General features: G+C 39.0%; 1 protein-coding gene across 1 annotated transcript in view; it reads right to left on the bottom strand.

Annotated features, from left to right (window-relative positions):
- Nucleotides 1–1,089: 1,089 nt before the first annotated feature.
- The window catches only part of rnf32 (ring finger protein 32), a 45,291-nt gene continuing 25,763 nt past the window's right edge, over nt 1,090–20,617 (bottom strand). Inside the window, exons 5-6 of the mRNA XM_048606059.1 lie at nt 2,935–3,102; nt 1,090–1,423 (exon numbers count right to left, since the gene is read on the bottom strand). Coding sequence (XP_048462016.1) covers nt 1,178–1,423; nt 2,935–3,102 — 414 coding nt within the window. The 3' untranslated portion in view covers nt 1,090–1,177. The remainder of the gene's footprint in view (nt 1,424–2,934; nt 3,103–20,617) is intronic.

Raw genomic sequence — 20,617 nt, 5'->3', positions numbered from 1 at the left:
TAGCTTGATTAAAATGAGTGAGAGATATCGTCAGCCTTAAGATTATAGATTTGGGACAGCTCTCCAAATTTGGACATACTTCCAGAGATATTTGGTCAGCTTGTTACCTGGACATTTCCAGTGAACAGGTCAGTGCTTAGGTGGATTGTACAGTTATATTTTCTTTGACGTTTCTCTAGCAGTTTGGTTTGCTTGGCCTTCAAAGCAGCTAAGAGTCAACCAAGTTGCTGTGGGTCTAGAGTCAGAGAGATCTACAGCACAGACAAAGGCCCTTCAGCCTACTGAGTCTGTGCCAGCACCCCAATCATTCTAATCCCATTTTCCAACACTTGACCCATAGCCTTGAATGCCTTAGCACACCATGTTAGGTAGTGAACAAGATGGGATTTAACAAAATACATTAATTTTATGATCATTGGTGCTGAGATTTAGCTTTTTATTCCAGATTTATTAATTAATTGTATATATGGCATTCAAGAAAAAACTGGAGGCTAGGTAAAAGTAGAGGGGTGGCACTATTAATCTAGGGTGGCACTTGCACAATAGTTGAGATTACTTTGGTTCAAACAATTAGTTGTGGAATTGGTTTGGGTGGAAATGAGAAGCAGGTGGCAGAAGTCACTAGTGAGAGTGGTCTACTGGCCCCATAACATTAACCACAATGTGGGGTTAAGTATACAACAAGAAATATCGGGTGCTTTTTATAAAGGGACAAATCATGTGGGACTTTAGTCTACGTGTAAACTGGAAGAAACAATCTGGCAGTAGTAGTCTAGTTGACGAGTTTATAGAATGCTTTCAAGAGATTTTCTTAGAGCAGCATGTTTTAGATTTAGTATTGTATAAGGTTACAGGGTTAATAGCAAGCAGGTCAATATCCAATATCCCTGTAAGAGGGTATAATTCCTTAATCCTGCAATAGTCTGTTATTTTATCTACATTTGCATCACTACAGCAAGACATAGGGTGACTGCTGGGTGGTAAGGGCTGTCCTTTGACCACATGGCTCCTGACTCTAGCACACAATGCACACATGGGCTGCATAAACACCATTCTGCCACATGTAAGACGATAAAGCAGACCATGAGGAGGCTTTTATTCAAATGTTAAATAATCTAAGATATTTGTGGAGGTATTTGTTTTGAATTGCAAGAAAAAAAGCTTTATATTTTAATTTTCATAAAATCTTCTTTTCATAGGTTGATCTGCATAATGGGCAAGTATGTGTCTCTCCCTCAGAAAAGTCCTCAAAGGCTTTCAAGCAAGTGTAGTGGAAGGTGTGAGAGCAGGACAACAGCACTGTTTGCCGCCCAGACGGACCACAATTCTCTCTTCCGTCAGCAGCCGCATGGCATGTTGTACTTCTAAAATGATCCAGTGGAGTGATGCAAATTGGACAATCGAATACCTCCCTGAGTATTGCCTGAGAAAAGTCAAAAGAATGTATGTTTAACAAGACAGCAAAGGGTGAAAGCCATAACAACATGACGAGGAGAGGAATTTCCAGTAAATCTATTTGCTCTATCTTCAAGTAGCAGGGTTTGTGGTTTTAAAATAGCCTAGGCCTTGAAATTAAGACTCTGCTTTGAATATCAACCAAAAATCTGCAGAATTCTGATTTACTTAACTGGATAGGAACCCAGGAATGATAGACAGATAATTCCTAACTAATGCACGAGTAAATAAACGATCCAAAAGACAACTCCTCTGGTCAGTTGACTGCCCACTGACCTCTTGACTATCTCCCCCATTGTCCAATTTAAGACTGAGATGAGGAGGAATTTCTTCTCTCAGTGGGTTGAGTGCCTTTGAACTACTTGTCACAAAGAGCTATGGAGCAGAGTCCTTGTGTACATGTAAGACTGAGATAGATCATTGATTTACAGGGGAATCAAGGGTTACAGGGAAAGAGAAGGAAAGTGGATGTGAGGAATGTTAGATCAGCCATGATCCTATTGAATGACAGAGCAGGTTCAATGGGCTGAATGGCCTACTCCTGTTCCTATTTCTTAAGGCCTTATCTTTTCTTGGATTAGGGGAACAAAATGATTCACACTATTCTAGGTGGTCTTGTTAGTGCCTTGGATAGTTTTAGCAAGATTTCCATTTTTTTAATCATTCTATTTGAATTAAAGGCAACCAATCTATTTGCCTTCTCGATTACCCACTGCATTAATATGCTAGCTTTTTGTGATTTATCCATGAGATTTATGCATATTCTTCCTTATCATGTAGTAATCCAGTCTGCTCTTGTCAGAATCCCTGGTACCATTCTAGTGATTCTCCTGTGCCCTCTCTAAGCCTCGATATCCTTCCTACTGTATTGAATTGGACACAATATTCCAGCTTCCTGGGGTCTAACCAGAGATCGATCAACTCAATATCAGTGCCTTAGTGTGATGAGATACAAAATGAAACAATTCAGCATTTTTCTTCATTGACTTTAGGATGCATTCAGCAGCAAGTCTGTTTAGGAATAGATCAACAAATTACTTAAAAGCAGAATATTGTGGATTCTGCAAATCTGGAATAAAGGCAGAAAATGCAGGGAGCAATTAGCAAATCTGATAGCATAGAGACACAAGAGTTAACATTTCAAGTTTGTGACCGTTAATCAGAAGGAAGTCAAACCTGTGCAGTGAAACAGTAGCCCCAGTGACCTGACATTCTCATCAGTTTGGGTATATGTACAGAAGTCATGTACATTTGTTACTTCGCATGATCTCAGGATTCTCACAAAATCCCTGGGTACTGCAGATGGTTAAAACCTAGCATAATAGTTGTCTGCCTTTTTTTTTGCCCCTGAAACACCCTTTATGTCTTTGGGCATGGACAATATTAAAATATCATTTTACATTAAATTGTTGGCGATGTACTCTCAAATTATTAAACTGCACCCTAATCTGATTGGAAATGAGACTTCTTAGTACTAACCTTAAGTTGTATTTGTTCCCACTCTTCTTCTGATATAATGTGAACATGTTGCCTCTCCAATTGCTGCAGCACTCTTCTGTTTGTAGCTACTGACTGATCAATTTCAGAAAAGAGTTTATCAATATCCACTTTGCATGACCTCACCAATCTGTCATTAATCTCTTGTAGCTGTGGAAACACAACATTTTGTTGGTTAGCAATCTAACGAATAGAAATGGATAGTTCACAAGCTCAACAGTGGTTTCGTAATTTAAATTAATTAAAAATAATGAATAACGGCTAACCTTCTACAAAGCATGTGTCAGCCTGTGTACATGACCTGTGCAAGTTCCTGCACCGTTTCAGACTGTCAACTGCTAAAGTATTATTATAGAAAATTAGAAAAAGGACTTTCACTTGTATAGTGTTTTTTACGGCCAATGATGTTGCAAAGTTTTTTTTTCAGCCAAAAAGTACTACTTAAAGTACAGAGTCACTGCTGTAGCACAGGGGGCATGTGCACCATGAACCCCTACATGAAGCAATGCGATAGTGTCCAGATAAGCTGTTTTTCATGAATTTGACTGAGACACGAATATTGGCCAGCACACCAGGGATAACTACTACTCTGCTCCTCTTCTCTGCCTTTTACATCCACTGAAGGAGGCTAATGTGGCCTCAGTTTAATGTTTCATTTGAAAGACAATCCCTCAGTCCTGTGCTGGTGTATCAACCTTCAATTTGTACTCATGCCTTGCAGTGGGGTATAATTATAGAGGCTCAGAAGCAAAGGTACCAACAGCAAATGGCTGACACCACAAATAGTACTAAGTGTTGTTGTAAAGAATATTAATGGTTCTACTACCAGTCATCAAGATAAATTTTTATCCTAATGGAATGTTTTTCCCCTGGAACACAAACTGTCATATAAAATAAGCCAAAGAAATGTGGATGCTGGAGATCTGAAACAAGAACACAAACCCGCATGTCTTCCCAGCATTTAGCTATTTCTTAAATAAGTCCCTCCCTTGTCCTTGCCTCAAGCTCCTGCCTAAGCAGAAAATTTGCATTTTTTTTATTATATGCTCGATACATATGCAAGTTAAATTAATCATTTTGTGGTACATTGATTTCTGTAATAATTCAATGTAAAAACTAAAAAGATGTCTGTACTTAGTGTCTTAATATATTCCTCAAATATCTCACCATTTTACATACAATTCATTTACTTTGAAGTCTGGTGCCTCTTATTATATAGACAAATACAGTTCAGTAAAACCATTCAATGTAAGATATAATTGTTTCCAATCCTTTTGGGAATATTTTATAGTGCTGGGTTATGGTTTGTGGTTCAACAACAGGCTTTTAGTAGATTGAAAATCTGAATAACATGAGATGTTCATTATTTGTAACTAACAATCATCCAAAATGATTGGCTTCAATAATCAGGAATATAGCCAAAATTTCCATTACATAAATAGTCCCTCAATTCAGCTCCCTCCTCCTCCTCTGTCCAAGCTGTAACCTGCGTAAACTACAAAATGTGATTCAGGACAATTTGTAAGGGATGTTACTTTCCATCATTGTATTATAATCTGTATATTAAGTGGAACAGTGGAAGGCAAGCACACTTGATCACTTTTAGGATTTACAAAGGTGGTTGACATCAAATGGAAACTGAACTCAAAGGTATGTGGTTAGCTAGGTTTTGGAACTTCCAGATTTTTTTAAAAAGTTGTTGTTTAATCTGTTGCCAAATATACCTTCACATGTCAGAACCAAAATCTGCAGAAAAAAATCCCATTTATTATCACTTTAGTTTTCCCTATACTTAATTCCAAATGAAATCTTACATGACTTGAAACATGCTTTTGCTTTGCACAGCATACATTTTCAATATAACAGCAGAAAACTGGAAGGAGAAAATGCACAGGAGAATTTACACAGATCTAAGACACCCTGTTCAGAACTTGATGTGACAAGCAAAAATCTGAGTTTACAGCAAGGTCATTGTGTCCGTGCATAACTTTCTAACTATTAAAACTAAATTCAATCCAAATTCTGCATTAATCTGATTTAAAATTTCTGTTTTTGGCTTTAAAACATATCCTACATTAAACATGCCATCATCTGAAAACAATTAATAGAAACATATGGCATTAAAAGGCAGGACAGCACAGTTTGCATTCTGTTATGCTGCTTGCCTTCTGACCTCATTGCAGCTTTGGTCCAAAAGTGGACAAACAAGCTGAGCTGAAGAAAGGAGGCACGACCAACTACCCTTGACATTCATGCATTTGACCAATGCATAACAAAGGCACCCTTGCAAAACTGGAGTCCATGGGAATAGGGGGGAAAATTCTCCACTGGTTACAGTCGTACGTAGCAGGAAAGAAGATGGCTGTGGTTGTTGGACGTTCATCATCTCAGCTTCAGGACATCCTTAAAAGGCACCGATGATCTTGTCTCCGTCATAAAGTCAAAGGTGGGGATGTCTGCTGATGATCACATTCATGACTCCTCAGATACTGAAACAGTTTGTATTCATGTGTGGCAAGACCTGGCCAGCATTCAGGCTAGGTTTGATAAATGGTAAATGGTACATAATGAGCACCTCCAATCAAGGGTACAATTCTAGAGGGGGTGCAGGGCAGAGGCACCTATATACGTAAATGATAGGAGGTAGCAAGGCAAGATAATGTTTATAATATACATAACATCCTCAGAACTTAAATGTAGGAGCAGAAGAAGGCCATTCAATGAGATCATGGCTGGTCTGATAACTTTCAACTTTACTTTCCTACCTTTTCCCTATAATGCTTGTTTCATATACTGATTAAAAATCTGTCTACCTCAGCTTTAAAAATACTTAATGACCCAACCTCACAGCCCCCAGTAGTAAAGAATTCCACAAATTCACTACCCTTTGAGATATGAAATCCTCCTCGTCTCTGCCTAAAAAGGGCGACTCTTTGATAATGTTCCTTCTTGTCCTGTATCTAGATTGGCTGGCAGTACTTGGTGTTGGATTTCTGTCCTCTCACGGCCTGAATCATTGGCCTGATGCTGGCCAGTTACGTTCCTGAATACATTTAAATAGTATAATAAAAACAACTGCAGATGCTGGAAATCTGAAGTGCTCAAGAATCTCAGCAGGTCTGGCAACATCAGTAGAGAGAAAAACAGAGTCAATGTTTTGAGTGGCAAGTAACATTCAGGCCACACAAATGCCAGTCAATGACCATCTCCAATAAGAGATAATTTAACCACCACCTATTGACATTCAGTGGTGTTACCATCACTAAATCCCCTACCATCAACATCCTGGGGGTTACCATTGGCCAGCAACTCAACTGGTCTTGCCACAGAAACACAGTGTCTACAAGAGCAGATCAGAGGCTAGGAATATTGCGGCGAGTAACTCACCTCCTGATTCTCCAAAGCATGCCCACCATCTACAAGGCACAGCTCAGGAGTGTGATGGACCACACCCCAATTGTCTAGATGAGTGCAGCTCTAACAACACTCCAGAAGCTTGACGCCATCCAGGACTTAATTGTCACTGCAACCAAAAACACCTCCACTCCCTCCACCAACAACACTCAGTAGCAGCAGTGTGTACTATCCACAAGAGGGGAGACGATGGCCTAGTGCTATTAAAGTCATAGAGTCATACAACACAGAAACCGACTCTTTGATCCAACTAGTCCATGCCAACCATAATTCCAAACTAAACTAGTACCACTTGCCCATTTCCCTCCAAAAATTTCTTATTCATGCACTTATCTAAATGTCTTTTAAATATTGTAACTGTACCCACAACCACCACTTTTTCTGGAAGTTCATTCCACAAATGAACCACTCTGTGTAAAAAAAAAAGTTGCCCATCATGTCTTTTTTAAGCCTTTCTCCTCTCAACTTAAAAATATGCGCCCAGTCTTGAAATTCCCCACCCCAGGCGGAGAAAAACACCTACTATTCACCTTATCAATACCCCTCATGATTTTATAAACCTTTATAAGGTTATTTCTCAACCTCCTATGCTTCACTGAAAAAGCCCAGCCTTCTCAGCCTCTCCTTATAACTTAAACCCTCTGTTCCGAGCAACATCTGGTAAATCTCTTCTGAACCCTCTCCTGCTTAATAATATCCTTACTATAACAGGGTGACCAGAACTGGACACAGTACTCCAGAAAATGCCTGACCAATGTCTGTACAACCTCAACATAACATCCTTACTCCTATACTCAAAGATCTGAACAATGAAGGCAAGCATGCTAAACAGCTTCTTAACTGCACTATTTATATGTGATGCAAATTTCAAAGAATTATGTACCTAAATCCGTAGGTCTCTCTGTTCTACAACACTACCCAAGGCCATACTTTTAATTGTGTAAGTCCTCCCCTTGTTTGTTTTACCAAAATGTAATACCTCACATTTATCCAAATTAAACTCCATTTGCTACTCTTCAGCCCATTGACCCAATTGATCAAGATCTCTTTGTAATCTTAGATAACCTTCTTCACTGTCTACTATACCACCAATTTTGGTGTCATCCACAAACTTACTAACCATGTCTTCTATATTCTCATCTAAATCATTTGTATAAATGATGGAAGTGGACCCAGTACCAATCCCTGTGGAACACCACTGGTCACAGGCCTCCAGTATGAAAAACAACCCTCCACCAATTATCACAACAAAAAAATCCAGAGACCCAGGTAACGTTCTGGGGATCCAGGTTTAAATCCCACCATGGCAGATGGTGGAATTTGAATTTAATTAAAAAATCTTGGATTAAGAATCTAATGACCATGAAACCATTGCTGATTGTTGGAAAAACCCATCTGGTTCACTCATGTCCTTCAGAGGAGGAAATCTGTTTGCTTTACCCGGCAATGTGCTTGACTATCAACTGGCAATTAGGGATGGGCAATAAATAATGGCCTGGCCAGCAATGTCCACATCTAGTTAATGGATAAATTTAAAAATTGCACTGCAGAAATTCACCAAAGATCCTTAGCCAGCACCTTCCAAACACATGGCCACTTCCACGTAGAAGGAACAAGGCAGTGATGCTTACTTGGGTTCCACCCGGGCCACTCAGCTCCTGACTTCATTACAGCCTTGATTCAAACATAGACAAAACAGCTGAATTCCAGAGGTGAGGTGAGAGTGACAGCCCTTGGTATCAAGGCTACATTCCACCGAGTGTGGCATCACGGAGCCCAAGCAAAACTGGAATCACAGGTAATAGGGGCAAGCTCTCCAGTGGTTGGAGTCATTTCTGACACATAGGAAGATGGCAATGGTTCCTGGTGGTCAGTCATCTCAGCTCCAGAACGTCTCTGCAGGAATTCCTCAGGTTGGTGTCCTAGACCCAACCATCTTAGCTGCTTCATCAACAACCTTCCCTCCATCATAAGGTCAGAAGTGGGGATGTTCACTGATGATTGCACGATGTTCAGCACCATTCACGACTCCTCAGATACTGAAGCAGTCCATATTCAAATGCAACAAGGTCTGGGCAATATCCAGGCTTGGGCTGACAAGTGGCAAGTAGCATGTGTGCCACACAAATGTCAGGCTATGACCATCACCAATAAAAGATAATGTAACCACTATCAACATCTTGGGGGTTATCATTTACCAGAAACTCAACTGGACTCACCACATAAACACAGTGGCTACAAGAGACGGTCAGAAGCTGGGAATACTGCAGCGAATAACTCACCTCCTGACTCCTCAAAGCCTGTCCACCATCTGCAATGCACAAGTCAGGGGTGTGATGGAATACTGCCCACCTGGGTGAGTGTAGCCCCAACAACACTCAAGAAGCTCAACAGCATCCAAAACAAAGCAGCCCGCTTGATTGGCACTACATCCATAAGCACACACGCCCTCCACCACTGACGCTCAGTTGCAGAAGTGTGTACTATCTACAAGATGCACTGCAGCAATTCACCAAAGATCCTCAGACAGCACCTTCCAAACCCACAATCACATCTATCTAGAAGGACAAGGGCAGCAGACATATGGGAACATTACCACCTTCAAGTTCCCCCTCAAGCCACTCACCATCCTGGCTTGGAATTATATTGCCATTCCTTCACTGTCACTGGGTCAAAATCCTGGAATTCCCTCCCTAATGGCATTGTGGGTCAACCTACAGCAGGAGGACTGCAGTGATTCAAGAATGCAGCTCACCACCACCTTCTCAAAGGCAACTAGGGAGGGGCAAGAAATACTGGCCAGCCAGCGATGCCCATGTCCCACAAATGAAAAAAAGAAGTAGCTACATCGGAACCCAAAACCTTCAAGCTCCCCCACAAGCCACTCACCATCCTGACTTGGAAATATATCGCCATTCCTTCACTATCACTGGGTCAAAATCCTGGAATTACCCCCCTAACAGCATTGTGGGGGCATCTACAGTACAGGGATGGCAGCAATTCAAAAAGGCAGCCCACCACCACCTTCTCAAGGGCAACTAGGGATGGGCAATAAATGCTGGACAGCCAGCAACACCCACATTCCATGAGTGAATGAAAAAATCGCTGGGACCTTCCAAAATAATGAAAGGCACAATATTGTTTCAGATTCTTGTATTGCATGCCAAGTTTCATTACTGCTGGGGTCTGCAAAATAGAGCTGGTCCTGACATATGAAAAGTTATATCCGTGTTGCTTTTTATATGGTCACCCTGGCAAAATGGTAATTGTGTTTTCAAGAGCGGTAACCTGCATTAATGTTTCTGAAACAAAAAAGCAAATTGAACACTTTGAAAATTAGTACTGGCTTGATGTGGAATAAAAACATCGAGGAGATTAAAACCAACAATATTGAGACTGAGCTCAAAGCTGACTTTGAGCAAATTTAAATTAATTTCAATTCCACGCTGTCTCACAAATCCAGTTTTCCCATTCAGACTGGTCATGTGCCAGCTCCTTAGCCACAACACTGTCAGCTAATTTACCTTTCGTCGCACTGCAGTGAGTTGTAGCTGTGCCAAGGCTGTACAATGTCAGTACTCATTAAGCATGCTCATCCTGAAGCTATTTGTCCTTCATTTGATTAGGCTACACACTGAGCTAACATTCAAAGTAAAAAAGCAAACTCTTCTTTGAGAAATATATGCATAGATTATTTAATTCTCAACCAAATCATTGTCAGCAATTAAAGAAGATAACTCGGCCCCTAAGTTATCACTTCTAAGACATCTATTCATCTCCTAGTTTGAGGTTAATAACTGTTTACAACCAAATTCATTTTTAGTTGTGATGACTAAGTTGCATATCCTGAAAACCAAGATCAAGTTCTATTGATAGAAATATGAAGTGCACTGAAAGAGACCTAGATTTTGTTGTTCTCGGAAAGAAAACATTACTATATTTTTAACAAGTCTACTTGTGAGTTTTAAAAGTTTCCAAATTAATAAATCAACTATTTATGTACGTGTTATAGATTAGTGATACTTTCACTTTTAAATGAAAACTCAACTGCGAGTGTGACTGCAATACTCAAGTTGTCCTGAATATGACTCGGCCCCATTTTAAGTCACCAGCACACCAGAAAACACATCTCGGTGTGTACCTTATGGTTTAAGATTTGCTTTTTTTAAGGACTGACATTGAACAAGTCGTAACTTTCCACAGTAGTGGATCTCCCAGTGACATTACTCAAAGTGAATCAGAGGATGTGTTTTATAATAAAATGGACATTGTCATTTGATGCCAAATGTATCATCAGGCTCACTGATCTACAGTGACTAAATACATTAAATGTTATGAAGGAACATTATTTGTTGTTTTACTTACAGCATTCCATGATTGCACACTTATGCTTTGAGAAGTATAAATCAGCGTTCATTATTATTAGTTTTTTTTATTATTTGTAAGTTATTATTAAGTTGGGCTGCTTTCTGTCTATTAGGAAGGCAGAAAAATGCAACTGGTGCTAAAGGAATTGAGACTGCTTGTCTTTCCACCATGCAATTGCTTGTTTTTTAATATTATCATTCTTATTATTCTTCAGTTTACGTAATCCTGCCCACCTCTCCTATAAGCTTCATTATTTATCAGACTTACGACAAAAACATATAAATGAATAGAAAGCTAAATTTGTTGGCATTTGCAATAGGTTTCATGTTTCTGTGTTCACTGGTTTTAATTACAAACAAGGGAAGCTCCATGATCATAGGCATTCTTGAAAACCTTTGGAATTTTTGTTTCTCATTGTCTGCAATATTTACTTAGTGATATGTTTCTTGCAAGAGAGAAGAAATATGAGCAGAAATAAACTGTATAAGCTATTGGGCCTGCAGTACCATTCAATCGCATCTTGTCTGAACTGCCTATATCAACACCTGTGCATTCCCATCCTATCCCAATATCCTTTGATTTCCTAAATGCTTGAATTCTTTCAGTCTCAATCTTACATATCATTATTCACTGCCCAGCCGCAGCTCTCTATGTTAAAGAGCTCCAATGCTTCATAAAACTCTAAATGAAGAAATTTCTCCTCACTTTAGTCTTAAATGGCTAATCCCTTACGTTGAGAATATGACCTATAGTTCTAGACTCTCTAGATGAAAAAATATGGAAAAAGGCTTGAGTGAAGTATAAATGGCCAGACAGACTGGTTAGGTTGGATGACCCATTTCTGTGCTATATTGGTGATAGATTCTCCCATTGCTTTGATGGATAAGTTTTCAGGAGATCAACTGTTCACCGTATAGTTGATGTCATCTCATATGTTGCACATAATTGCAAATATTACGAAAGAAGTGACTGTTGGAGGGGTTTCTTCATGGTATGTTTACTTGTCCTGCAGGGATCTGACTCCCATCTCAGTTGTTCACACTGTGTTAATAACACAGACTTCCCTATTTGGATCAGTCCACGGTTATTTCTTCCCCATCTAGTGGGGCACAATTTACAGACTCCAAAATAAAAGACAAAGTTCTGGAGAAACTCAGCAGGACTAACAGCATCAATGCAGAGAGAAACAAAATTGATGATTATAATTATGCTTCAGAATCCTGACTCTGAGATTGCCTTGTGCAGTATCTTTGTATCTGAGTTTGGGACATCCTGTGATGCAGGTTCCTGTACTCAGCTGGCTGTAGAGTATGGCTATTCACATCAGGTGGATGGGGTGGGAACTTAGAGGTGATACAGTTCAGATATGATCTTATTGAATGGCATAGCAGCCTCAACCATTTGTACAGCCTATTCCTCCTGCAATATATTCCTACCTGCAAGAAACATGTCACTGAGGAAGCATTAGAAACATTGCAAAACATAACTTCCAAAGGTTTTTGAGAGATCTCATTTGTTTTCAGACATATTGTAAGGCTGAAGCATTCTAAGGCTAGGGCAAAGTGGTCAACAAATAGCCTGGATGTCTTTTGGAATCCTTCTCTGCCATACATCCTTATTAATTCTCATGTACCTCTCTTCTACTCATTCTTAATGGCTTTGATAATCTTCCTAAATTTGTAGTACCCAAATTTGGACACTCAAAATCTTGGACAAAATTGGGCACTAATCAGTCTTTTACGAACATTTAGTATGTTTTGCTAATGCAAATGATTTGCTTTGCATTTGTATTCTTATGGTTCAGTTTGTTTTATTATTCATTAATAGGATGTTGGCACTGGTGGCTACAGCAGCATTTATTGCCCATGTCTAATTGCCTGGGAGAAGGTGATGGTGAGCTGCTGCGAAAGTGGGTGGATTTTAAAATCCTCTCCTATGCTTTATTTATAAAGTCATTTCCTTTTTTTAAAGCAGTTTTACCAAATTCTTCATCCTTGTCAAAATAGAGCTTTGTCTTCTGAAACAAGGACACCTGTAATAATCTTGTAACCTTGAGGCATCATCAGTGCTTGGGGAGATCAACATTGGAATGTTAAGCCTATATCTTATTTACAGTGAGCAATGCAATGTTTCTTGCCCATATTTATAAAGATGATTGATTCAAATGTAAGATATTTATCTTCTTTCCCACTGATGAAAAGATAGGCCCGATTTCACCAAATTTTGTTTTTCACCACTGACTGTTGCTACCATGTGTCCAACCTTGCAGCCTGCAATGAAACAACAGTGAGCTCTGAATTTGGGATTGCTGGACAAGTTACATGTTGTGTTTGTATTGTAGAGTTTAACAGCAATTATGAGGGTTATGGGAATGTAGTAAACAGCCATTAGTTTGTTGATGATTACAGTGATCTGACAGTAGAGCAGTGAGGGTTTTGTTACCAGTGCGGGGATCAGGATGTTGCAGCATGCCAGAGAAATCACAAGATGTTGCACAACAGAAAAAATAGCTTGACTTTTAGATAGTAATTCAGATCTGATCTTGGGTTCATGTTGCACTGCAGGTGACCCCACCACACCATATACTCTCACACATACATACATACGCACTCACTCACTCACACAAACACACACACACACACTCTCACACAGATCCTCTCTTATACACACACACTCTCTCTCACACACACACACTCCCTCTCCCTCACACACACATACTCTCTCTCTCCCTCACACACACAGACTCCCCCTCTCTCACACACAGACTCCCCGTCTCTCTCTCTCTCACACACACACACACACACATACACACACACACACACACATGTAAATCGATGGGGTGAATTTGTATTGGGAGATACATTCCATTTTGTTCAAAAAGCACCCCCTTTAGAGTCAAAGTGGTGTTTTACAAATTCCTACTTTAGAAATAAAACTAGTCTGACTCAAAACCAAAACACAGCTTCTAGACAAGGCCTCACACCTAACTTGCATTGTCTGACCTATAATTTCACCTCTTCTTTACACTGATAAAACCTTTAGTTCTCTCGGGACAGTGACTTGAAAGGAATTCAGGGATTTACATATACGTTTTAATCAATTAAAACCTTCTAACTGATTAAAGATTTAACAATATCTTAGGTTTGTTTAATACATCCTCATCAGTGGTGTGACCCTTTGATCTTTAACTTATAAATTCTGTGTTTGATACTACCTGTCTCACTGATACCTGAAGAAGAAGTTCTGAAAGCTTGTGTTTTCAAATAAACCTGATGGACTATAACCTGGTGTTGTGTATGATTTCTGGCCTTGTCCACCCCAGTCCAACCTCCACATCATGACCATTTCTAAAGTTTTGTTTTTCTTTCAAATGTCTGACATTCATACTTTTTTTTAAATCTAGTTGGTTTTCAGGCAGTACTTTGAATTATAAAACTTCTCCATTGTGTCAGAACAGAAGGAAATACTTACAATGCCAAATGTCACTTGAAATGGGACAAGGGGGAAACCACAGTCAATTTAAACATTAGTATGGTGACTGTGCAATGCCTGTGGAGTTAAAATCCAAACAAATGCAAGCCGATGGACTTTGCCCACCTTAGAGAAACTTTCATTTAAATGCCAGCAAATTGGCTACTAATGTATTGACTTTTGGTAAACCTGAAAACTAAACTGAAAGCAAGGAATTTACAGCATATCAATGAAGATAAGACTTGACTGGTTTAATATCTTCCCAGTCGCACTGTTTCAAGACTACTTCAAGTTAGTAACAGATTGTTTGCCATCTGTGTGTGATAAAGGAAACTGTCCGACTAAGCAAACCTCAAGACCATTATACTGTTTGGTGAGATTTAAATTAAAATTGTTCAAATCATGAAACAAGGCTGCCTCCCTTTTGTGGGAAATAAATGAAGCTGAGCAAATTGTTTCACAAATGACTCCGCTTACCACGTTTTAAAAAACATCTATACACCCAGCAAAGCTGCTGATAATATGATGCATTTGAATAGATTTAATTGCTGCAATAAATGGCCATACTTAAATTACAAGACATTTGTAAGAACATTTATAGATAAAGATCAAAGAACTGTACCATGAAACACACTACATTCCAAGGAATGCGTCTCCCTCGTGTAAACATTCTTCTATGTGGTATTGGTATAACACAGTTTCAGTGACCTTTTGGGCTGCTTTGATCTAAATTATTAAGAAACTGAAATGGATTAATGGGAACTACTGTATCACCAACAGAACTTGTAAAGTTGTCCACAGCTGTTCAATTTAACCTGTGTTTAAAGGTCTGCTTTCTGCCACAACCACCAATATCATCTGACCTTTTCTAATTAAATCGGATGCATTGGTCTAAAGAACCAACCTGCAGCTTTGTCGGGCAGCTGGATGTTAGTGACATCGGTTTATTATAAAACCATAAAATGTAGAAGCAGAAGTAAGCCATTTGACTCATCGAGTTGGCTCACCATTCAATTGACCATGGTTGATCTGATAATCCTCAACTCCACTTTCCTGTGTTATTCCCATAACTCTTATTCCCTAACTGATATCTCAGCCTTGAATGTACTTAACGACCCAGGCTCGACAAACCCCTGCAATAAATATTTTCACAGATTAACTACATTCTGGTAGAAAAGGATTCCTCCTTACCTCTGTCTTGAAGGTGTAAGACTTACTCTGAGATTATGTCCTGTGGTCCTAGACTCTCCAACAAGGGAAATACCTTCTCAGAATCCGCCCTGTGCAGCCCCCTAGAAACCCTGTATGTTTCAATAAGGTCACCTTTTACTGTTCTAAACTCTGCTGAGTTCAGGCCAAACCTACTCATGAGATAATCCCAGAATCAAACCAGTGAACCTTCTCTCGACTGCCTCCAATGCCTATACATCTTTCCTTAGATAAAGAGCACAAAACTGATCACAGTCTTCCAGCAGGCGTCTAACTAATGCCTTGTATATTTTTAGCAAGAACTCCCTACTTCTATACTCCATCCCCTTTGAAATACAGGCCAACAATGCATTTGCCTTCCCAATTACCTGCTGAACTTGGGTGCTAGCCTTTTGTGGTTCATGCACAGGAACCCCCAAATTCCTCTGTATTGCAGCTTTCTGCATTCTCCCCCATTTAAATAATATTCACCTTTTTGATTCTACATGGCAAAGTGCACAATCTCACATCTTTCCCACATTGTATTCCATGTGCCAAGTTCTGCCCTCTTACTCAATCCGTACATTCCTCTATTGTCTCTTTCTGTCATCCTTACACTTGTTAATAGTACATTCATTTTCAACATCTAAGTCATTAATATATATTGTATATAATTGTGGCCTTAGCACCGATCACTATGATTCTTCACTAATTACAGATTGCCATCCTGAAAATATATCATTTATCCCAACGCTCTGCCTTCCATTAGTTAGGTAATTCTCTATCTATGCAAAAATACTACCCCTAATACCATGTGCTCTTATCTTATTAAGTAGCCTTAACTGCAGTACCTATTGAACGCAGTTTGGAAATCCAAATGTATTACATTTACTGGTTTCCCTTTATCTATTCTGCTTGTTACCTTCTCAAAGAATTTTTGTCAGGCATGATGACCCCTTTATTAAGCCATGTTGACTCTCCTTGATTATGTTAAGTATTTATAAATGCTCTGCTGATAAATACTTCCCAGAAGACTCTAAAATTTTCCAATGACTCATGCTAAGCTAACTCATCTATCTTTACCTTTATTTTGTCTCCCTCTCATTTTGAAGATGGGTGTTACACTGAGTTTTTAAATCCACTGGGAGCTTTCCTGAATCTTGTTATTTGTAAATAACGAGGGGTTGAAAACTCCGGTAGGAGTATTCTATAGGCCCCATAACAGTAGCTGTTCTGCAGCACAGAGAATAACTCTGAGGAAATGATGGCACATAAATAGCAGTACACCAATCATGACTGACTTCAATCCTCAAGTAGACTGGGAAGATCAAATTGGCAAAGGCTGCCATGAAAAAGAATTCATAGAGTGTATTCCAGACAGTTTCCTAGATTAATATGTTATACATCCAATCAGGGATCAGGTTATTTTGAATCTGGTTACATGCAATAAAGCAAGTTTAATAAATGATTGTCGAGTAAGAGGCCATAAAGTTATAGAATTTAGCATTCAGTTTGAGAATGAGCAAGCTGGGTCAGAAACAACTGTGCTAAATTTAAATAAGGATAATTACACAGAGATGAGGGCTGGATTGGCTGATGTAGACTAGGATAGAATTTAAGAAGCCAAGGCTGTTGAGGAACAATGGCAGACATTTAAGAAAACAGTCCATGACTCTAAGCAAAGATATGACCCAGTGAGGAAGTAGGATGTTTGGATAGTGGATAAACCACTAATAATTAACCAAGGACATTATGGATACTATCATAAAATGTGGCAAAGATTTGTGGTACACGAGAATATTAGGAAAGTTTTAAAAACCAACAGAAGATGATCAAAACAATAATTAAGTGGGAGAAATTAAACTCTGAGGGTAAACTTGAAGTAATAACAAGACTGACAGCAATAACCTCTTTAAGTGCATAAAAAAGAGCGAAGCCAAATTGAACATAGGGCCCTTTGAGAATGGGCTGGGGAAATAGTGGGGAACCAGAAAATGACGGAGGACTTTAATTACTTTGCATCAGTCTTCATAGTAGCAACACTAACAGCATTCCAAAATTACTAAATATTCAAGGGGCAAAAAGGGGAAAGGAAATGAAAACAATAAACATCTCTAGAGAAACAGTAGTAGGGTATCTACTGGGGCTAAAGACTTATATATCCCCTGGACCTGATGGAATGCATCCTATGATGTTACTGGTGTAGCTACAGAGTTAGTGGAAGAAATCCTTCAAAAGTCCTTAGATTCTGGAAAAGTCCCAGAGGATCGGAAAACTGTGAATACAACACCTTTATTTAAAATGGAGAAAGAGACAAAAAACAGGCAACTATAAGCCAGCTAATTCAATATCTATCATTGGGAAACTATGTGTTTTACAAAGGATTTAAAGGCAGAAAATATAGAAATATTTAATATGGTCAAGCAAAATCAGCATAGCTCACAAATGGGAAATCATGCCTAACAAATTTATTAGAATTATTTGAGGAGGGTAACAAGCAGGATCGATAACAGGGAACGAGTAAATGTAATATGTTTAGATTTCTAAAAGGAGTTTGATAAGGCACTGAGTGTTAGGGTAATTAATAAGTTAAGAAACCATGCTGTTGGGGTTGGTATATTAGCATGGATAGAGGATTGGTTAATGAATTTGGATTAAAGGGGCATTTCCAGAATGGGAATCTGAAACTAGTAGAAAGCCATAGTGATTAGTGTTGGGGCAACAAGCATTTTCAATATGTGTTTTAGACTTGAATGAGGAAAGTGAATGTACAATAGCCAAATATGTGGATGATGTAACAATTAGTGGAAAGGCAAGGGCGACACAGGATCTGCAGAGGTTAGGCGAGTGGGCAAAATCTTGGCAGATGGAATATAATGTGGGAAAATGCAAAGATATGCACTTTGGCAGGAAGAATAGATGAGCCAAATGCTATTTAAATGGAGAAAGACTGTAGAAAGCTACAGAGCTTGGAGGTCCTCATGCATAAATCAAGCTAGCATCAATTTTCAGGTAACGGGGAAGGCAAATGGAATATTGGTCTTTATTTCAAAGGAAGTGGAGCATAAAAATAAGTAAGTCTTGCTAAAACTATACAAACAATAATCATTTCACAGTTGGAATACGGTGAACAGTTTGGTCCACTTACTTAAGGAAAGCTATACCAGCATTGGAGTCAGTATAATGAAGATGGTCCTGGATGTGGAGGGTATGCCTTATGAGGAGAGGTTGAGTAGGCTGGGCATGTACTTACTGGAGTTTAGGAGAATGAGAGGCGACCTTATTGAAACATGCAAGATTATTTGGGGAGTTGACAGGATAGATTGTATTCTTCCTGCGGTAGTGTCTAAGATCAAGGGCATAATCACTGAATAAAGAGTCACCCCTTTAAGGCAAAGATGAGGAAGAATTTCTTATTTCAGAGGGTAATGAATCTGTGAAATTCTTTACCACAGATGGCTGTCGAGACTGGATCGTTAAATATATTTAAGGCTGACGTATTTTTAACTGAATTGAGGGTTAAGACAAAAAAGCAGGAAAGTGGAGTATCAGACATTATCTTGTGAATGCCAGAACAGACAATGTGCTGAATGGCCTACTTCTGCTTCTACATCTTACGGTCTATACCAATACTTTGAATAATTCATGTTTATATTTGGAGAATGACACATTAATCACCAGTGTGGAATAATGCAAAAAATGTTAACTAATGTAGTACAACTGCTTTCTCCAAATGATTTTCAAAGAAGCAACATGATGATTAGTTTCAAAACAATTGTATGTCTGTCAAATGATACTTTTAACTATTTTAATGTAATTATCATGAGTTCAGAAGTCAAATTTGGGACTTCTGGACGACTAAACGTTTGGCTCACGCAGAAGCAAATGTCACCAACAATCCACTTAAAATGAAACACAAATAATTGAAACTGAATTGGATTAGCCATATAAATATTGTTGTTCTACAAGAGCTAATGAGAAACGAGGATGTCTGCGCCAAATAACTCATCATCTGACTCCCCAAAGCCTGTCCACCATCTACAAGGCGCAAGTTAGGTGTGTGACAGAATACTTGCCTGCAAGTCTGCAGCTCCAACAACATTCAAGAAGCTCAACACCGTTCAGGACAAAGCAGTCCAGTTGATCGGCACCATATCCTTCTCCTTAACCGTTCACTTCCTTCACCACTGCAAAGTGCTGGCCTATGCACCAACTACAAAATGCACTGCAGTAACTCAAATGCACCTTCAACAGCATTTTCCAAACCCACAACCTTGAACAACTTGAAGGATAATCTGCAGCAATTCAAGAAGCGAGATCATCACCACCTTCTCCAAAACAATTAGGAGTGGGCAATAATTGCTGGCCCAGCCAGTGATTACCATGTCCCATGAACAAATAAAAAAAAGTAAACAGTTAAGTTGAGATATTCTGGTTTGTTCTTTCAAGCTTAAATAATTAATAATTGGTAAGGATGCAAAGGAGTCTGCTAAGTCTCAAGGGTAAATAAGTTGCTCATTATGACTTTATGGCCCTCTCATTACTGCTGCATTTATTTTACCATGCCTGTTACATTGATAACAGTACCAAAATGTAGATGAGGTTGTAGTATTACCACCAGTGTAGCACAGAATTGTCCCAGTCTGTGTTTTGGTTTTAAACTCATGTTGCAAGCTCCAACAAAATGGAAGGCTGCCACTAATTGTGGTGTCATTTTTTTCAGCCCTAAGATGTCTGAGCTCTAGCTACACTTGACCATAGAGTCTGTCTGGTATAAAAATAAATACTGGCTAGGAAATTCAAACATCCTATAGTGTTGAAAGTCTCTCAGGCTATCATCAATACCACACATCTAACAATAACATCATCCTACTCTCTTCACAATCTATGTTCTATTGTACCAATCAATATATTAATACATTGCAGTAAATCTTTGGCTTCTGTTTTGCAGACTACTGTAAGATTACCGGGACTTGCTTAGTACTAATATGGTAACTTACTTTGATAATCAAAAAGCAAACAAATATTCTGGCACCTATGCAGAACCTCCTGTTGTATAATAACCTTTCCTGTATCCTGGTATCGACTCCAAATCAGAAAAGATGATAGCAGCAATGTCAGCTGTGAAGAGTTTTACCTAAGACTCACTCCTCACTTAGTTCAGAGCTAAAGTTACAATCTACAAAATCAAACCAGACTCAAAAAACATTTAAGACAACAAGGT

The sequence above is a fragment of the Rhincodon typus genome, chromosome 2 (assembly GCF_021869965.1).
Source record: "Rhincodon typus isolate 14 chromosome 2, sRhiTyp1.1, whole genome shotgun sequence".
Classification (NCBI taxonomy): domain Eukaryota; kingdom Metazoa; phylum Chordata; class Chondrichthyes; order Orectolobiformes; family Rhincodontidae; genus Rhincodon; species Rhincodon typus.
This window is presented reverse-complemented; position numbering and strand designations above follow the sequence as displayed.